At 32.5% G+C, this 22,022-nt stretch overlaps 1 protein-coding gene across 1 annotated transcript in view; it reads left to right on the plus strand.

Moving 5' to 3' along the window:
* The window catches only part of CUL2 (cullin 2), an 81,579-nt gene that overhangs the window by 25,141 nt on the left and 34,416 nt on the right, over positions 1–22,022 (plus strand). Inside the window, 2 exon segments of the mRNA XM_079107715.1 lie at positions 1,342–1,447; positions 5,031–5,113. Coding sequence (XP_078963841.1) covers positions 1,342–1,447; positions 5,031–5,113 — 189 coding nt within the window.

Raw genomic sequence — 22,022 nt, forward strand, 5'->3', positions numbered from 1 at the left:
TGAGAATGGAAGAGGAGGAATAAAAAGACATTGTGAAAGGAAAAATAATGATTTTGTAACCCTGGACTGAATAGTCTAAAATGTCAAATGACACATCATGGTTGTAGGTCTTCAAGTCTAGAGTATGGACATTAGTGTATATGGAAGTGGAGTTGCATAAATGGTTGTGCATATTCTGCTTTGAAGTCAGTTCCAGGAATTGTATTTTTTTCATTGTCTCCCAAAATTGTTGGTGGAATTATGAAGCGGAAATTTTTGTTGTCTTTGTTTTAATTTCAGTTGTCTATAAATGCTAAGTGGACCCTTCATTGTGGTGTAGTGAACCTTGGAAAGGGTATGTTTTAATATACAGATTTTGTGGTTGTTTCCTGAATACTCATATGATCAGAACCTTTCAAATGAATAGTTTTAGAATTTGAGCATTAATGGCATTACAGTGAAATCTACGATGGTGAAAATGTGTACTTGAACATTACAGGACTTTTCTGCACATTTTATTTTATTTTAGAACTATATTCATCTCAGTTATTCCTAGAGTTCATCATAATCATACTTACTATAAATCTTAGATTGAATTGAAACATTTTTAAAAATTATTTTGCTTTCCTCTGGTAGACAGTGATTTTAAATCAGCAAATTTTGCCCATACTTGTTACCTGTAACAGTCTATTCCATTTCTTACTTACTGATTGTGGTCCCCCCACCCCCACCACATTTTTTTTAAATTGCATTGTGGTCATACATAATGGTGGGATTTGTTGTTACATAATCATACATGTACAACATATAACTATGTAATTGGCTAATATCATTTCCCAGTATTTCCCCTTTCCCTTTCCTCCTTCCTCCTCCTATTCCCTTTGTTCTGTTGGTGACCCTTGTTTAAAAATGAAAAGTTACAATCCCCCCACCCCTGTAATGAAATTAGGGAACTGACTTGATTGACCATTTTGTTTGTTTAATTTTTGTAAATTGTTCCTTATCTTAACTTGCCAAGAATTAGCAAATTGAATTGTAGATGGTCTGACCCTGGGATAAGAGCTATTCAACCATAGAGTATCAAGAATCTTTAGATCAAAACACTTGAGTTTAAGTGTGACTGTGATAATAGTGTTTTTTCTGCTCTCCAGGTCTTATTCATTGTATTGTAGGGCTAGTAATTTTTATCTTTTTATTATATTCCTAATTTCTACATAATTAATTCATTCCTTTTGGGTTTATTACTATTAGTATATTCCGTGGGTAGTTTATAATCCTAAAATTCTTGTTCTAAAGTTGCAAGTTGTTTGTTCTCTTACTAATTTTGACTTGGTATCCAGTGATACTACATTTGTTTTTCAGGTATCTCAACACCCAGTTTATTAAAAAGAATAAATTGACTGAAGCTGACCTTCAGTATGGCTATGGTGGTGTAGATATGAATGAACCACTTATGGAAATAGGAGAGGTAATAAATTCTTTAACTGCAAACATGTTTTCATAAGTTGAGATTATTCAGGTTCTTTTTTTTTTTTTTTTTAAGGACATCAAGTTGACTCTTAAAATTATCAAGATTTAAAACATTCAAAGGTTAAATAAAATACTATAATAAGCGTCTTTAGATAGATGAGAATATAAAAGATGTTATTATTTTGATAATTATATTTACAATGGACGAATGTAGAGTTAATGATTCTGCAACATGTGGGGGGAAACTCATTACATTTATTTAGAAAATATTGACATTCCAGTAGGTAAAAAGTACAAAGATAAAAGATATAAAAAGTGACTAGAAGAGAGAAAACACAAATTTATGGATGTAACAAATTTATTATAACTGCCTAAAAATAAATTCAGAGTAGAACAATGAAACATTTAGTTCAAGTAATTTGTTTACTTTCTTGGAGTATTTTGTACATTTAAATGTAAAAAGTTATATATAATATACAAATTAATTTTGAAATACTCTTGTTCAAATTTATTTAATACATATTTGAAAAGTCAGACATTGAGGACACAATTGGAAATAGAAGGTCCCTGCTCACATGCAACTTGTAAGTTCAGATGTGAGAAGCAGATGCCAAATGTTAAATTGTGGTGAGTGTGAATGAAGGAAATAAACAGCTAAGAGGCAGCATTAGTAAAAATTTTAGCATATTCCTTTGAGAAAGAAATTGATTGATGTCTTTCAGTAAATTTTAAAATACTTAATACCTCCTGACCAAGTAATCTCATGTCTAATAATTTGTACTTTAGAGATAATAAGGAGAAAAAGAATTTAAGTATTTAAAAGCACTCCTTGTAGTCATTGTTAATAGGACAGTTAATGGGTAAACTATCTAAATTTCCAACATTTGATATTAAAAATCATATATAGAAAAATAGATATAGTATGATTTTGTTAAAGGTAGACACATGAATAAAATAGAGAAAATAGTTCATAGAAACAACAGAGGGGAGATGGTTAATGAAAAAGTTTGGACACAACATTATATGTTTAACAAAATAAAACAGGAAAAAAGGATGTAGAGAAAAAGATCAGCAGAGAATACCAAAATCTTTCTTTTTCCATATGATTTTATTGGTGCATTATAGTCATACATATTGATGAGATTTGTTGTTACATTTTTGTATATGCACACAAGGGAATACCAAAATCTTATTTTTATCTTTCATTTTAGATATACATGACAGTAGAATGTATTTTTACATATTATACATACATGGAATATAACTTATTAGGATCCCATTCTTGTGATTGTACATAATGTGGAGTTTCACTGAGAATCCAAAAATCTTAACAGTAGCTGCTCTTAGTAGTATTACTTGTGAATATCTTACATAAAAGTGTACCACCAGCATCATTAAGCATACTCCTCAGAGGAAACCATCCATAAACAGTTTGGTTTGTAGCTTTCCCAGAATTTACTTGTGCATTTGAATACAAAGATTGATATACACACAAATTACAGTTTCCCTATAACCTGTAATTTCTCCTGTTTTGTTTTTTTGCAGGTAATATGTCTGGGAGTTCTTGTTATATACTTTTTTTGTGAGATTCTAAACTTTAGTAGTAGGGATATAGCATAACTTAGTTTCCAATTTTTTGTTGTTTCAAACAATACTGCAGTGAACATCGTTTGTTCATTAAATATTTTAGCCCCTTTTATGTGTCAAGTATTGTTCTATATGTTGAGACTATAGCAGTGAACAAAACAGAAAAATCTTGTTTGTATGTAGAATTCTTTATAACATCCTAAATTTTGATAGCTCTGCAACCTTTTCTTTCAGAAAGGCTTTACCTGTTACAGTTCCACAAGTATGAAATCCCATTTTCTTCATTCATGCCCCCCATTCATGCTATAAAAAGAAAGCAAAGGCAAACGTTTAAGTATAGTCCTTGTGCTTTTGCTTACTGTAAATATAATCACCAGTAGGTCAGAATAATGTTACCTCACAGAGAAAGAGTAGTCCAATAGCAGCCTACATGTATGTAGTTAGGTTGGAAATAGGTCAGGCTAAAAAGCAATCAGTTTTTGGTATTGTAATACCTATACTCTTTGAGAAAAATGTATTGACATTTAAAAGCTTAAACAAGAAGAGAAAACTTGAAAACTCTGGAGAACAAAATAGGAACACGTATGTGCCTATGACCTTAGGGTAGGAAAGGATTTCTTAAAAGACAAAAAACACATGCAAAAAGAAACTGAGAAGTCAAGTTACTTGGACCGCTTACAATTTGTAAAACTGTTAAGGGATAAATTTCTTCTATCTGTAAGGAACTCCTATGTTTTGTGAAAAACAAGACAAACTTTAATAGAATAATGGGGGAAAATAATGAATGGACATTTCTCAGGAAAAAAAAAAACAAGATAGGCAATAAACATAAAAAGAAGCCCAGCTTCATTCAAGCAAATGCCAGTTCAAACCACAAGGAGGTGCTATTTTATGTCCAATAGATTAACAAAGATTGACTGAAGCTCTGCAAGAGCAGTTGTTAAGAATGTGGTTTAATGGGAATAATTTTCATCCATTGGTATGTGGATGTAAATTGAAAACCATTTGGCTTTATTTAGTAAAGTTGCATGTGTATATAATCCTACACCCCAGCATCTCTACTTTTATTAGGTGTATATCAAGAAATCTCTTGCTTAGGTGGGTCAGAAAATAAATGTAAGAATAGCATCATTATTCTCAGTAGCAGAAAGCTGGAATCACAAGCAAAAAGCATCAGTGATGGAATGGAAAAATAAATCATGGCGTACTCATATAATAAGATAGCTATATAGCAGTGCCAATGTTCAAGCTATATGTATATGTTTAAATTTGGATTGGTTTTAATGACAAATGCAGTTTTAAAAAATCATAAAAATACATGATGATTTCATTATAAATATCAGAAAAGGTAAACTCCAAACTATTATGTTTATTAGAAATATAAGCAAGGAAATAATTTAACACAAAATTCAGAATTACTCTGAGGGGAAAGGAAGAGAGGACATTTGGGGCAACAATAATGTTTTATTTCCTGAGCTGAGTAGTAGTGAATATAGGGGTGTTGTATTCTTTTTTTTTAATATTTTTTTTTAGATGTCGATGGACCTTTATTCTATTCATTTATTTATGTGTGGTGCTGAGAATCAAACCCAGTGCCTCACATATGCCAGGCAAGCACTCTACCACTGAGCCACAACCCCAGCCCCAGGGGTGTTGTATTCTTTAAACCACCTTAAACTTTTTGTGTATGTGTGTGATATATTATAACAATCAATATTTTATAAAAATTAGTTATTTTTGTAAAATTTTCAGTTACAGTTTTAAACCTTAATTTTGTACAATTTCAAATGTGCTATGATTGTCATTGCCATGTTGAATCAGCAATTTATGTATTTTCCTTTAAATTTTTCACGTTCCTTCAGTTTTCATTTGAATTTTGGAGTAGTTTCTAATATTTCTTTTTGAAGGCTAATTTTAATTTTTAAAAAGTCTTAGACAAATGTTAAAAAATTACTGAGTAATTCAGCCTTAATGATGTTCATTTTTCCTGGCAGCTAGCATTGGATATGTGGAGGAAATTGATGGTTGAACCACTTCAGACCATCCTTATCCGAATGCTGCTTCGAGAAATCAAAAAGTGAGTTCCGATATTTATCTTCCTGAATCAGTTCTATTCTGCTATTTGTGGCAAGTTTTTAAAATAATATACAGCTGCATTACTATTGTCTGGGCTTTGGCTGCATGTTATTGTAAAGAGCCCTTGTTTTACTTTTTAATTGCCAATATTTTAAAGTTAAGAGTTTAAACAGAATTAGTGATAGGTGTGAGACTATAAAGTGTTAATAACTTTGTATCTTGCATATGATTGTAGTGACATGAATCTGGACATGATCAAAGTGCATATAACTATGTATAGATACAAATGATTATATGTAAAAACTTGCAAAATCTGAATAAGTTCTATAAATTGTATATGTCGGTTTCCTGGTTTTGATATTGTATATTGGTCATGTAAGGAGAAAGTTGGATGAAGGATATACATGACCCTCTGTTACTTTTGAAACTTTATGTGCATCTATAATTATTTAAAAATTTTTTTTTGTTTAAACAGTGCATGAAATGTGATTGTTCCTGTTTTCTTCCTTTACCTCAGACTTTTCTCTTTATTTGTAATTAGATAACAGTTTGATTGGACGTCTATATTTGCCTATTTAAAAAGGTACAATGCCATTCATCCCTTTTGGGAGTATCTTTACACTCCTTTAGGGAGATGATGAAAGCTGTGGATCTTTTCCACACAAAAATACTTGGTATGCATATGCACACAAAATTTTACATTCTTTTAAGAAGGTTTATAAATTCCCAGGGCCAGAATTGTACTTAGTGGTTGGACTTCTCTGTCTTTGAAGGAATCATTTGGCAGTTTTTTTTTTCTTTCCCTCTGGGTGCTAGAGATCAAACCCAGGGCCAAGTATCCATTCAGCAAGTGCTCTATTGCTGAGCTACATCTCCAGCCTGATCTGAAATGTCTCCACACTTAATATTTGTTGGATTGGAAAAAGTTTTTATTTGTTCTGAAATAGTAATTCAAGAGCAAGGCAGTCATGACTTAAAACTATTTGTATTTCTTATAAGTATGTTTCAGGACTTTTTTCTTTTTACAAGTTTTTCTATCCTGTACCAATACCTCAATGTGTTCATTATTATAACGTAGGATTCTTACTTGATATCTGATGGGATAAGTTTATCAGCTAGAAGTGCAAAATGTCCTTATAATATAGTCATATTTTCTAAGGTGATTATGTCACCATTTAAAATTTTTCTGTAGGATTGGAATTAAACTGTACCTGTAAGTTAATTTGGAAAGAATTTGTATTTGGAAAAAACCAAACAGGATTGTTTTTTTCTATCCAAGAACATACTCTTAACCAACTATTATGCTTTCTTTGATATATCCTAATACATTTTTGATAGACTTTTCTGGTTTGTTTGTTTGTTTGTCTTTCCTTCTCTTGCAGTGCTGGGAATTAAGCCCTGGGCCTTGTGCATGTTAGGCAAGTGCTCTGCCACTAAGCCACAGCCACCAGCCTCCTACATGCTTTTTGTTAGATTTGAGATACTTGGTATCCTCTGATAAAATCACAAAAAGTAATTCTACATAACTACTTGTTCTATTTGTTTTCTGCTAGTGTACAGAAATGTAGATAACTCTTGATTCTTATGTATATACATATATATATATAAAAACACAACTTATATAAAACTCTTGTGTGTATATATATATATATATACAATGTACACATACACATATATATGTCTTATATTCAGCCATCTTGTTAAATTCTATTTTTTCTAATAATTTGTGAATATTTTGGGGTTTTCTTTTTTTAATTAAGTTTAATTTTAATTTTTTTTTTCAGTTGTAGATGGACATAATACTTGTATTTTTATGTAGTACAGAGAATCGAACCCAGTACCTCACACGTGTGAGGCAAGCGCTCCATCACTAAGCTACAACTCCAGCCTATTGCTTCTTTTTATACATGACAGTAGACTTCTTTTTGAAATAATTATACAAGCATTGATAACATCTTTTCTAATTCAGACCCCAGTACCACTCCTTCCTCTTTCCTCTCCCGGCTCCCTGCTTCCTTCTCTCTTGATCTTTTTGTCATTTACCTGTAGTCATTTTTTAAAATTAATTTCTTGTGGCTGTACACAATGGTGAGATTCATTGTGGTATACTTGTGTACATAGGAAATTTAAGCTATCATAATATAGCTAATGATAGCTTATTTTCTCCCTCCATGTGTGTTTGCCTTACTACATTGGCTAGGACCTCCAAAGTAGTATTGAAGAGAAGGCTTAATCTCATTCTTGATTTTACAGGTTACATGTGTATCATTTATGCATTTAAGATGATGCAACCTCTAGTTTTTGATAGCATTCTTTATCTGAATAATGAAATTAATGTGAATTTGTATTGAATTTCATAAAAATGACTTTTCTGCTAATATTGAGTAATCATATGGTGGTTTTCATTTTCTGTTTGCTAATTTAGTAAATTATATTTATGGATTTTCTATTATTAAAGTATCTTTATAAATAAGATAATGAGATAAAACTTGGTTATTGCCTCTTATGCTTTTTAATACATTGTTGCATTTGATTTGCTAATATCTTATGTAGAATATTGCATCCATATACATGAGTGAAATGCATCAGCAATCATTCTTTCTTATAATGTCTTGGGGTATATGGTGTCAGGTTTATCCTTATAGAATGAATTAGGTATTCCCTCTATTTTATTTCTTTCGTTCTATTTTATTTTTATTTATTTATTTATTTTTTGCAGTACTACGAATTGAAGCGGGGGGGGGCATTCTACCACTGAGCCACATTCCTACCATTTTATTTTTTTATTTTGAGACAAGGTCTTGTAAGTTACTGAGGCTGACCTCAAACTTGGAATCATCCTGCTTCAGCCTTCTGCATTACTGGGATTGTAGGTGTGCATCACCATGTCTGGCATTCTTTTTCTTTTTAATAGAGAAACATATATAAAATTGGTATTGTCAGCTTCTTATATGTGTAGCAAAACTCCTACAAAACCATAGTGCCTAGGGTTTCTTTGTTTTTATGAGATTTTAACAAAGCCTCATTTTCTTCAAGTCTTAATATTGGTCATACTTGTATTTCTTCTTAAATCAGTTGTGAATAATTTCTTACAAAGTTGTTGGAAAGTAGTCATTGACAGTTCTCTCTATTAAAATCTTTCTATTTAGATACTGAAGGGTTACGATGTTAGCATAGTTTTGTTTTTCCTGTACCAAACTTCCCATAACATTACAACCCATATATATATATTCAAATCCATAAATATAATTTACTAAATTAGCAAACAGAAAATGAAAACCAACATATGATTACTCAATATTAGCATGGGTTAATATTGTGGTTGTAATGTTATGGGAAAATATTAGTGTTTATAAAAATTGGTTGTAATATTGTTAACTAAAAACTTTAATTTTAATTTTATTTTAATTTCCCTAGTTTTCCCACTGGTATCCTTCATTCTATCCCAGGATTTAATCCACATCACATCACAGTTAATGAATGTCCCTTTGGTCTCCTCTAGTCTAGATTCTTACCATGTCTCATATGACCTTATACACTTTTGGGGAGTGGATAGATGGAAACTAGGATTGCTCTACCACTCAACTGCATTCCCAAACCCTTTTTCTTTTTTGACCCAGGGTCTTGCTAAGTTGACAAAGCTGGCCCTTCTGCCTCAGGCTTCAAAATTGCTGGGATTATAGGTTTCTACCAATGTGTCAGACTTGACCGTGGCATTTTTAAAGAATAGGTATTTGTAGATACTCCTGAATTTTATTTAGTCTGTTATTTTTTTTTTTAAGATGAAGCTGAGATTATAGATTTTGGGGAAAAGTACCACAAGGAACTATACCTTTATCACATCATATCAAGAAGTAGATGACAGCAACAAGACTTTTTATTAGTGAAAACTTTGATCACTGTGGTTAATGCATTTCTTTTTCTTCATTTGTATAGTAAAATCTTCATCTGTTCATAGTAAATCTCTTCGTAGTATTGTTTATTCATCTCTTTTTTGATCATTTTTACTAGATGATTTTATATTCTCTTGTGATAACTCACCTCTGGCAAAGAACCAATTTTGGTCTTAATTTGATCTTCTCTGTTTTCTTTTTCATTACTTTGCTCTTATTTTTCTTCTCTCTTTTTGGGAGACAGGTGATTTTAGATTGGACTCAAACAAGTATAGAATCCTTGGGGAAGTCAGTTTTTAAAACTTTTAACCAAATTATTTGTCACTGTAACCTGACATTTCCTTTCACAGAATTGAGGGACTATTATGCAGTAAAGACCTTAAAGATAAAAGACTGAGGCAGAGTTTTTGATAGTAAGACCACATCTGTCTTTTTTTTTTTTTCTCCCGTGATGCTGGGTACAGAATCCAAGGCCAGTTGCATGCACTCTACCTCTGAGCTATATCACCAGTCCCACTCATTTCTTTACAGTGAGTAGAATTCCTAATATAAAAAGTTATTTTTCCAGGTGATAATCTCAGTTAAAGGAAATAAAGAAGTTAATGTAGTTAGCATCTTACAAAGCTGAATGTTAGTAATGATTTTTTAAAAGTTTTAATAATGAGAAAAATTTGTTGAATAACTGCTCATATTTTTCTATGCTAAGTAAGAAAATGTGTTAAAGTAGGGCAGTTAGAAATAAGAAGTAAAATAAAGTTAATTGATATTTTTTCCAATATCAAAGTAGAAAGTTTGTTCCTTAAAGAATACCTTTACACATTGTTGTGAATTTACTGCTAAATATTTTTCATTTGATGCCAAGAAGATCTTGTTCCTCTGTCTTGAAAATTCAGTTATTACATAAGAGGATTAATACTTGATGATGAAGTTACTTACCATAATACCCAGAGAGGTTAACAAGTATTCAGTGATATTGTCTGTGCCCAAGTACAAACTTTCTTAATACTTTCATCAAACCAACCAGCTTGTATAAGAGTTCTTTAAACAGATTCTTGAATAAAGCCCGTCAGCTCTACTTAATCTTTGTCACTTGATAATGGATATAATTCACTTATGTCTGTTATTCAGACCTAGAATGCATTTATCAGGTTGAAATTACCTTTTGACAGGATTGAGGCTTTTTTTTCTTTTTTTTTTTCCCCTTTTTTTACTTTTCTTTTGTTTTATTTTTTAAAAATCCTTTGGGGTTATACTATTGTGCTTTCCCAGGTATGGTAAAATTATCAGACACAATATTTGTAGTTACATGCTGAAATATTCTCAGCTGACATGATTTTTCTTATTTTTCTTGATTCCATTCCTCACCTTTATTTTTAAAACAACCTTCTCTGAATCATTTGGATAAAAAATAGCTACAATAGGAATTCATGGATTTTTATCTCCTTAAAAATATTGTATTGCCTGACTAAATGTCTTCATTGAATTAATGAATATTAATAAAATAATGAAGGTTGAATCAGCTGAATTTTGAGTCCTCTTTTGATTCTGTTTCTGTTTTTCAGTATATAGTTTTATATGAGGTCTAATTCACTTTAAATAAAAAAGAAAGTAAAATAGGGTGAGATGACCTTGTTCTCAAAAAAAAAAAAAAAAAAAAAAAAAGAAAGAAAGAAAGAAAAGAAAAAACCACCCACACACAGTTTGGAATTCACTAAAACAAACAGCAAGAGATTTTTAGGATAAGGTGAAAAAGATGGTTGAATAAAATTCATGCAGAATTTCTCAGTGAATAAAATTGTAGCTGTCACATATTAAATAGACAAGTTTACATCCTGGTATTTAGAAAATGGCTAAAATATTAAAAACCATGTCACATTAATCTGTTTTAAGTCATACCATGTTCAGAGTTCTACATAGGGTGGGGTTTTATTTTTCTTCTTAAGGATAGTTTGTAATAGGAGGAACTGTCCCTTATGGTGGTGAGTTACATATGTACAAATTGAAACTGTAAATTGTGAATACTGGAAAGCACCGTTGTGACTTAGCAAAATATCTTAATAATATATTAAAATAAATGAAAATGGCAGTTAAAATTACATTATTGTTAAACTCATCTTCCAACTCTAACCTTTGGAGATTTGTATTAGTAAGTAACTGTTAAAAGCTTTGAAAACACTGCATATTTCTGTACAAGCCAGAATTGTTATTTCTTTGTGACTTATTATTCAGCTTGGCAAGTTGTTTTTGATTTGGTGTATTGATAACATGGTATAATATATTTATGCAGTTTGAATCTTTTCATTTCTACACGCTATGTTTAAAAAATCAACTTCTAAAAGAAACATACAATAAAGCTACCTGTGCTGAAATTTAGGGAGTTTAGGTTCTTTAAAATAAAGTATTACAGGGCTGGGGATATAGTTCAGTTGGTTGAGTGCTTGTCTTGCAAGCACAAGGCCCTGGGTTCAAATCCCCAGTACTGCAAAAAAAAAAAAAAAAAAAAAAAAGGATGATGAAAAACATAGTACGTAGAAATATTTGTGACAAAAGCTGGGTAAGTTCCCTAGAGCACTAGAAAAAAGTAAATTTAAAAAATGAGAGGGAGTGGAGATAAGATTTTATAGTAAAGAGTTCAGGGTAAAGGAAACTATCAGTAATGTGAAGAGAGAGCCTACAGAGTGGGAGAATATCTTTGCCACTCATACTTCAGATAGGAGCGCTAATTTCCAGAATCTATAAAGAACTCAAAAATTTCTACACCAGGAATACAAATAATCCAATCAACAAATGGGCTGAGGAAATGAACAGACACTTCACAGAAGAAGATGTACAAGTAATCAACAGATATATGAAAAACTGTTCAACATCTCTAGTAATAAGAGAAATGCAAATCAAAACTGCCCTAAGATTTCATCTCACCCCAATTAGAATGGGGATTATCAAGAACGCAAGCAACAATAGGTGTTGGCGAGGATGTGGGGAAAAAGGTACACTCATACATTGCTGGTGTGGTTGCAAATTAGTGCAGCCACTCTGGAAAGCAGTATGGAGATTCCTCAGAAAGCTTGGAATGGAACCACCATTTGACCCAGCTATCCACTCCTTGGCCTATACCCAAAGGACTTAAAATCAGCATGCTACAGAGATACAGCCACATCAATGTTCATAGCTGCTCAATTCACCATAGCCAGATTGTGAAACCAACCTAGATGCCCTTCAGTTGATGAATGGATAAAGAAACTGTGGCATATATATACAATGGAATATTACTCCACCATGAAGAATGATAAAATTATGATATTTGCAGGCAAATGGATGAAATTGGAGGATATCATGTTAAGTGAGATAAGCCAATCTCAAAAAACTAAAGGACGAATGATCTCGCTGATAAGCGGATGAGGACATATAATGGGGGGTTGGAGGGGTTAGCGTTAGGGTTAGGGATAAGGAGGGTGGTAAGAATGGAGGAAGGAAGGACTGTATAGAGGGAGAAGAGGGGTGGGAGGGTGGTGGGAAAAAAATAACAGAATGAACGAAACAATATTGCCCTATGTAAATTTATGATTTTTAATTAAAATAAATAAATAATAAAAAATTATACCTAACTATAAAAAAAACTTAAATAAAGCTAATTTAGTATATAAAAAATAAAATAAAATAGAAAAAAATAAGAGTTCAGGGTAGAAACCAGTGATATATCAGCAATCTCTAATAACTTGACCTTTATTTTATTCGTGCTTAGATGGGTCTTAGTGCTAAAATTATTTAATGTAATAAGGAACATCGAATCTTATCATTATGCATTATAAAGTACCAATAAAAGAATAAAAAGTAAAATTATGTAATGTAGTCTGAAAAGTTTTTATCATGATGGCCAAGAGTTGTTAAAAGATAGACCATGTATCTGTCCTAGTTCTTAAATACATAGTGACAATGTTTTTAGGTAGTTAGCATCGATTATATACTGTAACTTTAAAATTGGATTCTAGCAGTTGTATGTTATTCCAGCCCTATGATTCAACTACTTGACCATTAGCCAAAATGCTTTACTTCTACCACATGGGTGGTATCTTATACTAACAAATAGCCTTTGTAATTTGGTTTATATAGTCCCTACCTTAGTTTATTTTAGATTATTTTTTATCTTACCAAACTAATAATGTACTTTCTTCTTCATTCATCTTTGTGTTGTCTTAGACATTAATTTGGTTGCTACTTTCAGAAAAAGTTTACTTTGTAATATAACTTTGTTTATGGTATATTGTATGCCACATCACCATCTGCATCTGAAGATATATATATATCTTCTTTGAAGATTCCTGAAAAATGAGGGTCACCTCAAACTTCAAAGAATGAAAGTTACCTATTAGGACAGTGAAGGGTTTTTTTGTTTGTTTTTAATGTGAAATCACAATGTTCTATTAAACTAAAATTCCTAAAGATCATGAATACTGAAATACTCAGTGAAATGTAATTATGAGTTTCATGGCTTTTGGAAGAAGTTATACTTGGGTGGAATGGGATCTACAGGGAAGATGAGAAGGTCTAAAAGAAGGCAGACAGAAACAATGTGGTAGCATAGTGGGATAAAGAAGGAGAAACGGATCAACTGTTGACTTAAGGATCATGTACTGTTTCCTTTTAAGGTACAAATTGGTCCAGACTCTTGCTCAGTTGTAGTCTGGAAAGAAAGTTCCCTTTGAGGAATATAAACACTAGCAGTCATCTCATATTTCATGCAGTTTGAAAAAATTGTTTCAGTGAGGTACTAAATGTAAAAGTGGAATATAGGTTGTAGAAGTTTTTGTTTAAGAGAGTCCATGACACACTGTTAGGTTAATTTTGTTTTTTACTTTATCATTACAAACTGCACACAAAATTTAATCCAAAATGGAGGATGCGTTTCCTATATAAAGAGAGAAAAGCAAGTAATGTAACCATAGTTTCTGCAAAATTTTCCCTGTGCTTACCTCACTAGCAAAGAGAAAAGTAATTCTATTTATATATTAACTTACCTATATTTTAGAGGACTATAGTAGAATTAACAACTAGGGTGTTCACTACCAAACTACTTAAAGGTTGTTTATAATATTAAAATGCTGTAATTTCTTGGACCTGAATATTACAGTATAAGAATTTAAATATTTTTAGTGATACATAAAAACACAAACATTACTAAACCAATGATTGGGAGCATAAGTTATAACACTTGGTCTGATATAAATGTTTTACAAGACCTTTTACTCTTACTTTAAAATTAGTCATATGACTATGATAATGTAAGTATAAAGTTATAAAAATAGAAGTAGATTTAGAAAGTACAAGCAAAAGTATTGCTTAGAATTGCCTAGATACTATTGAAAACACTAATTGTGTTATATTAATTGGATTCAATCTTGCTTTTCTTTCTCCCTTTATTTTATAGTTCACTTTCTAGTGTTTAACAAAAATTAAAGTTAAAATGAAATTCATTCTTCCTCTGAGTTTGAAACAGTATAATGTAGGATACTATGACTGATTGTATTGTATCTGACCTGCCCATGTTTGGTATTCTATTTCTTGATTATTAAGACATTAGAGATTTAATTGAGGAAAAGGATATTCTTAGACAAAAATAAAATCTAATTTAGGAATTCTTATTCTTTTGTATCTTTCTGTTTCTGAGATTTGTTTTTTCTGCCTATTGTATGTATTGATTTTCTTATTATATTTATGTTGGTTGTATTATGTTTTGAGCCTCCGTTGATAGTTGAGTGAATATCAAGGTGATTATCTTCATATTTAATTATTTTTATTGTTATCTAGTAACTTCCATTATCTATCTTATGCTCTTTTTCCTTATTCTGTCAGATAAAAATCTTGTTTTACCAGTTTTCCTTTGGAATTCTTAAAAAAAATATTTTTAGCTATAGATGGACACAATATCTTTTTTAAAAAAATTTTTATGTGATGGTGAGAATCGAACCCAGTGCCTCACACATACTAGGTGAGTGCTCTACAACTGAACCACAACTGTAGTCCCTCCTTTGGACATTTGAGGGTGTTTTATTTGTATGTTTGTGAGTGTTATTTAAACTCTTTTATAAAATGAAATGTACAAATATATGCTTAATGAATTATTGTAAGGTAAATACTCTTGTTACTACCACCCAGGTCAAGAAAAAGAACCAACCCATCTACCTCAAAAGCCTTTATCCCTACCCTTTCTCCAAAGTAACTGCTAGTCTGAATTTTAAAGTAATCATTTTCTTCTGTTTCTTTTTTGTTTTATTGATGAATCCTGGCTTTTTGGTCTTTAGACTTTCCCATTGATCAGATTTTGCTGATTTGCATGCATTGGGCATATTTCATTATGTTCCTTTATGCTCTATTTCCTACAAATTAGCAATCCAGTGACTTATTCAAACTAAGTTTTGATCCCTCTGGCAAGACTATAAGTGATAGTATATTCTTCCATAATTTCTGATATTCTTTTGTTTTTAATGTAAGCAACCATCAATGCTCAACAGTGACATCAATTAATTTATTAGGGTGTGTTAACTATATCACTATAATTTGGTTATTTTGTTTTTATTACCTGAATTAATTTTATAAAGGTATGCGTTCCCCCCACCTACTGTTTAGTTGCACAAATGGTAAAGTACATATAGGAAAGGCAAAATAACTACTTGTTTCTTCTTTAGTCAGTTTTAAGATGAGATGGTTTGTTGTCATCCTCAAGTGACTTTTTTTTTTTTAATATCTCATTGTGGGGCCTGGGCTATAGCTCAGTGGCAGAGTGCTTGCCTAGCATGTGTGAGGCACTGTGTTCAGATCCTTAGCACCACATTAAAATGAACAAATAAAGGCATGCTGTCCATCTATAACTACAAAAAATTAAAATATATATTATGATAAACTTACAGATTTAAACATTTGGTATGTTTCTATTCATTTTAAGACTTACTTTAATATAGATTAAATTGCTTTTCTTTGACTAGTTGGTGCCAGTTTCCTTTTGTCATGACACTAGTCATCTTTGATAGCTTTCATGCTGTCTGGTATGTCAAGATGTTCCAGACATATTTTGTATATTTTGTTTTCCAGACCTGCTATCAGTTACTCAGTGAAAATTTTAGTTCTAAATATGTAAATGAATATTCCAGATCTTTGCTTAGTCTTTTTCCTCTTCACAAGGTAAATCCTGTTATCACTGATTAATTGATTAATTCTCCAGACTTTTTCCTGTGAGTTTTCATCTATATATACAATATTGTTTCCTTGAAGTTTTTTTTTTTCATTTTTCTAATTCATAAGTAATATGCATTATACTCAGAGACTTCTTTAATTCTGAGAAGAACTACCGATACAGTATGTTAATTGTTCTATTAGTAAATGAGAATCTACTTCATTCTTTTTAAATTGCTACATACTATTTGGTATAGTTGTATCTCATTTTATTAAACTCTTCTCCTAGTATATTTTAGATTGTTTCTAGTTTCTCCACTAATACACATATGCAGGGTTCGTTGGGGTTTATAGGTATGTGCATTTAAGATTTTGACAAATTGCCCTCTAAAAGTACTTGTTCTTCCAATAAATGGGATAGAATACCTTTTTTTCTATCAATCTCCTATACTTAATAATTGTATCAAATTTAACTAATCCGAGGATGAAAAATTCCCAGTTTCTTTTTGAGGGGGGAATGGGGAAGCTTGGCAGGCACTTTCAGATCGATGCTGTAGCAGTTTTCTAGCTATAGAGGCTTCTCATTCCTCTTGGAGCACTACACTTCCTGATCCAGCATGTATACAGACAACACTGCAGTTTGATGCCTGACTGCAGAGCCCAGCAACTTCTCCTGGTAACCTGACTGTTCCTTTTGTGCTAACTACAGCTTTCATAATATGCCTCTTCTTGCCAGTCTTCATTCCCTCTCTTCCCAGTGTCTCCTTGTAGTAATTCTTTCCCTTGTACTTTTTGCTCTTTAGTTGAGTATTTTCTTACTCTCTAATCTTTTTATCTCCACCTCACCCTCCCAGTTTCTGCAAATCGAAGGGCTAATGTTAGTCATGGAATTTTAAAAAAATGTCCATCCTAGGCTGGGGATATAGCTCAGTGGTAGAGCACTTGTGTAACAATATGAAGCCCTGGGTTTAATCCCCAGTATTACCCTGACCCCTCCAAAATAAAAGTCCTTCCTGTGATTTCTCAGATTTATAGTGGTAACAGAGGGCTGCATTTAGTTTGCAGAAACCCTGTTCTCATTTTAAACATAGGGTAATGAATGTTACACTAAAATTAATAGAATGGCACTTGAACCTCTGTTTCATAGCTGGCAGGATTCCTCAAATCAGCTTGGTTTTGCTTTAGATTTCACTATTCTCCCATTCATCCTCTTCACCAATATGAGCATTCAGAGAGGCAGAAGGGAGAGTCTGGCAGGTCCTTCTTTGACAGTTCTCCATTCTTTGATGTGTAAAGGCTAGCACAGTCATTTAAACTTGATTCCACTCCTTTGACTCTTACAAAGCTAAACAGTTAAAAGAAATAAAATAATGCTTGTGGAATGTGCAGTGCATATTGGCAGCACATGCCTTATTACAATTCCCCTGCTTGCTTCTTCTGTTCAGTCAGTTCTTTTGAAGGCATTGGAGTTTTCTCTTGAATTCCTTTCTTCAGTTTAACATTATTGAATTTTTTTTACTCTCAGCTTCATTGGATTTGTCAGACATCATTGTGGAGGAATTGGAACAAGGCTCATGAACCTGTAGAGTCCAGAATGTGTAGTGGCCATTGCTCTGTGTCTTCCCCCAATCAAACTTTTAATGACTCACACATCTGTTGTCTGAGTTAAATTGAATGCTCAGTTAGTTGGTTTTGAAAGCCTTCTTTTTTGAAGTATCTCACTATATTGCCCAGATTGATCTTGAATTTCTGGACCTAAGAGTTCTTCTTGCTTTAGCCTCTGTAATAGGTGGGACTGAAGATACATAATAACTCTTCTAGCTAAATGCTTAATTTTAAAACTGCAGTTGGTTTTTTTGTTTGTTTGTTTGTTTTTTCCTTTAAATTTCTTAGTTTTTTCTCTTCCATTTTGGTCAGTGTCCAATATATCAGCTATTGGTTATTTCTTTTTTTCTTCTTTTTTTTCTTTATTGTAAACAAATGGGATACATGTTGTTTCTCTGTACATGGAGTCAAGGCATACCATTTGTGTAATCATAAATTTACATAGGGTAATGTTGTTTGATTCATTCTGTTATTTTTTTTCCTTCCCCCTCACCCCTCTTTTCCCTCTATACAGTCCTTCCTTCCTCCATTCTTGCCACCCTCCTTAACCCTAACCCTAACCCTAACCCTAATGCTAACCCCTCCCACCCCCCATTATATGTCCTCATTCGCTTATCAGCGAGATCATTCATCCTTTAGTTTTTTGAGATTGGCTTATCTCACTTAGCATGATATTCTCCAATTTCATCCATTTGCCTGCAAATGCCATAATTTTATCATTCTTTATGGTGGAGTAATATTCCATTGTATATATATGCCACAGTTTCTTTACCCATTCATCAATTGAAGGACATCTAGGTTGGTTCCACAATCTGGCTATGGTGAATTGAGCAGCAATGAACTGTGCTTTCTTAATCTTTTCCATACCCAGATGAAGTAGGTAGGATAATAAAAGTTTATGATCCTCACTTTATACCAGAGGAAAACTCTTGAGTACTGAAAGATTAAGTGACATGCCTAAGGTGACATTAGTATATCCAGAACTCAAACCTCAATAGTTGGACTCCATAAACCTAGTTTTAACTGCTATGCTAAACTGCTTCTGTTAGACCCAATATGCTGAGTGGTTCCATTATTTTGGTAATTTCATTATGATTATTATAGGTACTTTCACATAGTTCTTTTAAAATCGAATAATAAGCAATATTTCTAAATGTTGTTCATAGCCTTTTTTCTTCTGATAAAATCGAATAATGAGCCATATTTCAAAATGTTCATATCCTTTTTTCTAGACTCATCTCTTGGAAACACTATCCTTAGATGAGGTCAGATTGAGATGACCAGTTCAGTCAATGCTTTTATAAATTACTAACAACATTATTTTGTAGTTTACTTTTGTTATGTTAACCTGCTGGTCATGATGGTGCACACCTATAATCCCAGCTATTCAGGAGGAAGGAGAATCACAAGTTTGAGATAGCCTGTCTTAATTAAAAAAAAAAAAAAAAAAAAAGAAAAGTGAGACCCTGTCTTAAAAAAAAAGACTGTGGATATAGCACAGTAGATTGCTTGCCTTCCATGTGGCAGGCCTTTGATTCAAGCCTCAGTCCCACAGAAAGAGGGAGTGGACAGAAGTGAGGGGAAAAAGAAAAGGTCATATTTATAATTACCTTGTGGAATTTTTCTAGTGCTGATATTATAGGGCTTGGGCCTTCCAAGAAACTGAAGCAACACAAAGGCCCTCCTTCAAACTTCAATTCTTGTGATCAAGTCAGAAAGATTTCAGAGATGTTACTCAGAGAAACAAGTGTGAGTTTATTAGAAAGGATAGCAAAGAGGGAAAGGGGACATTCTCAAAGGGAGAGTGTGTCCTCTCAGAGAGGAAAGGGACAATGTGCCTATTGTGCCCTCCAGTTTTATTGGGAGTCCCAGGGAAGTTTCTAGAGAGTTCTGCCCAGGTCTGCCTCTTGACTGACAGCAATAATGTCAGACTTTCAAATCATCACTGCCATGACAACTCTAGATCACTTTGGCTCATGCTGATTAGTTCTAATGGAAACCTGTTCTTAGAAATTTTATAATCTGGGGAAATTATCCTTATCTCCTGGAGATTCAGAATCTGGTCTATGAAAGGGTCACAGAAATCCCCCTTCAGGGTAACTTGTATTCCTCTCATTGGAATTATTTAGGGTTTGCATTTCTGCTGCAGATAACATTTTGCTAAAGAATGTAAAATATCCTGTCCACTTAAGCCAGGCAGGGCTGTAGATAATTGCTTTTCAAAGGTGAAAGCATGAGGGGTCAAGCATAGTGGGCCCATTTTATACAGTATTCCCTTAACCTTATGTTCATGTTCCAGTCACATCTGTCTACCCTATAATTGAAAAGGGATAATAACAGGATTGAAACTGAAAAAAATTTAGATAACTTGATTTATCAAATATTCAAATATTCAAATATTTCTCATTATTGACTGATCTCATTTGTCCTAAGTAATATTCAAAGACAAAAAAGTGATGTGTTCCAAATAGATAACATGGGCCAGATCACCATTTCACCAGATTGAATATGGGCTCAAGAAGGACCTAATGGATAATGAACAGAGGAAATGAGCCCACATGAATTCATTGTTAGTCATATCAAGAAGTAGGTTTTGTATCTAAGATTCTGACAGAATTACTAAGTCCATATTCATGTATGAAAGACTTTTCCCTAGAATATCTAGATAATCAAGGAGAATTAGAGGAATGAAAAAGCAAGGAGGTAAAGGTTATTATCTCAATGCTTTTTTAAAACTATTAAAAGATTCCTGAATCTTTTTTTTATGTATTATTTTAGTTGTCAGTGAATCTTTTGTTTATTTATATGTGCTGCTCAATATCAAACCCAGGCCTCAAGGGCACATGCCAGGTACGTGCTCTACCACTGAGCCACAACTCCATCCCCACATTCTTGCATCTTCTATAAAGAATAAATAGAGAATGATAGTATGTTTTCTGTTGCTCTATTTGTAAAATAATTACTAATTCAGAAGAAAAAAATATTTTCAAGTAGGTTGGAAGATTTTCAGTAGTAGAATAAACCTTTCACTGCATAATGATTAGTTAATAAGTACTGGAGACAGAAACTTCTGCTTAGAGCTGTACTGTTTTACTGTGGCTTTAGGCAAACTTAATTTTTCCACTTCATTTTTCTCTTTTTTTTTCACTGACGGAGCTCAAACTCAGGGCCTTGTACATGCTAGGCAAGCATTCTACCATTAAAGTACACCCCCAGTACCCTATTTTCCTATCTGTAATTAAAAAACTATTATCTAGCTGCATTTGTAATGTGATTAAGACTTGCGTTGCAGTAGTGCCTCAAGCTAAATAGAAACTTGTAAAAGGTCATATCAATATTTTGAAATAATCTTGCATTTCTTTGTAGCTATTAAGGAATATAGGAATATCAACATATCTAATTGAATTTCTGAATTGAGAGTTATCTTTGTTCTAGGAAGCAGCTCAGCAGTGCTAGCAGATTACTTAGAGCAATGAATAATAGCTGTTAGTCATTTTAATAAGTGATACATTTATGTAGGGTGTATCTTTGAGCAAGAAGTACCATCAAATTACTGTCGTCACACTTGTAATGGTTCAGAGACTGATATTCTCAGACAAGACCTTCTAATAAGAGCTTGTGTCCAGTAAGTTTGAAGTAATTTTTCAACTTATTTTTAACTGATCTATAAAAATAAAAATTGTATATGTTAATGGGGTACCATGTAGAGTTTTGATATATGTATACATTGCATAATGTTTCAGTTAGGCTAAACTATCTCCTCAAACATTTATCCTTTCTCTGTGGTGAAAACATTAAAAATTTTTTCGTCTAGATTTTTGAGACATACATTTTCATTGTCTATAGTAACCCTACCGTGCAGTAGCACACAAGAATTTCTTGCTTCTGTCAACCTGTAACTTAGAATTCATTGATAAACCTTCACTATCTCCCTCAGCCCCAACCTTGATAATCACCCTCTACTTTCAACTTATGAGAACAGATTTTTATTTTTTTTAGATTCCAGATGAATGAGATCATAATGATACTCGTCTTTCTGTGCCTGGCTGGTTTTGCAACATGATTGCCATTAACCATCTGTGTAGCCACAAATGACAAAATTTCATCCTTTTTATGGCTGGATAGTATTCCTTTGTAACTGTGTACCAGGTTTTCTTTATTCATTCATTGGTTAATAGACACTTCTTTGCTTCCATTTCTTAGCTAGTTACAATGTACATAGGAGTTCAGATATTTCTTCAACAC

Source organism: Sciurus vulgaris (assembly GCF_902686455.1).
Source record: "Sciurus vulgaris genome assembly, chromosome: 12".
In the NCBI taxonomy this organism is placed as follows: domain Eukaryota; kingdom Metazoa; phylum Chordata; class Mammalia; order Rodentia; family Sciuridae; genus Sciurus; species Sciurus vulgaris.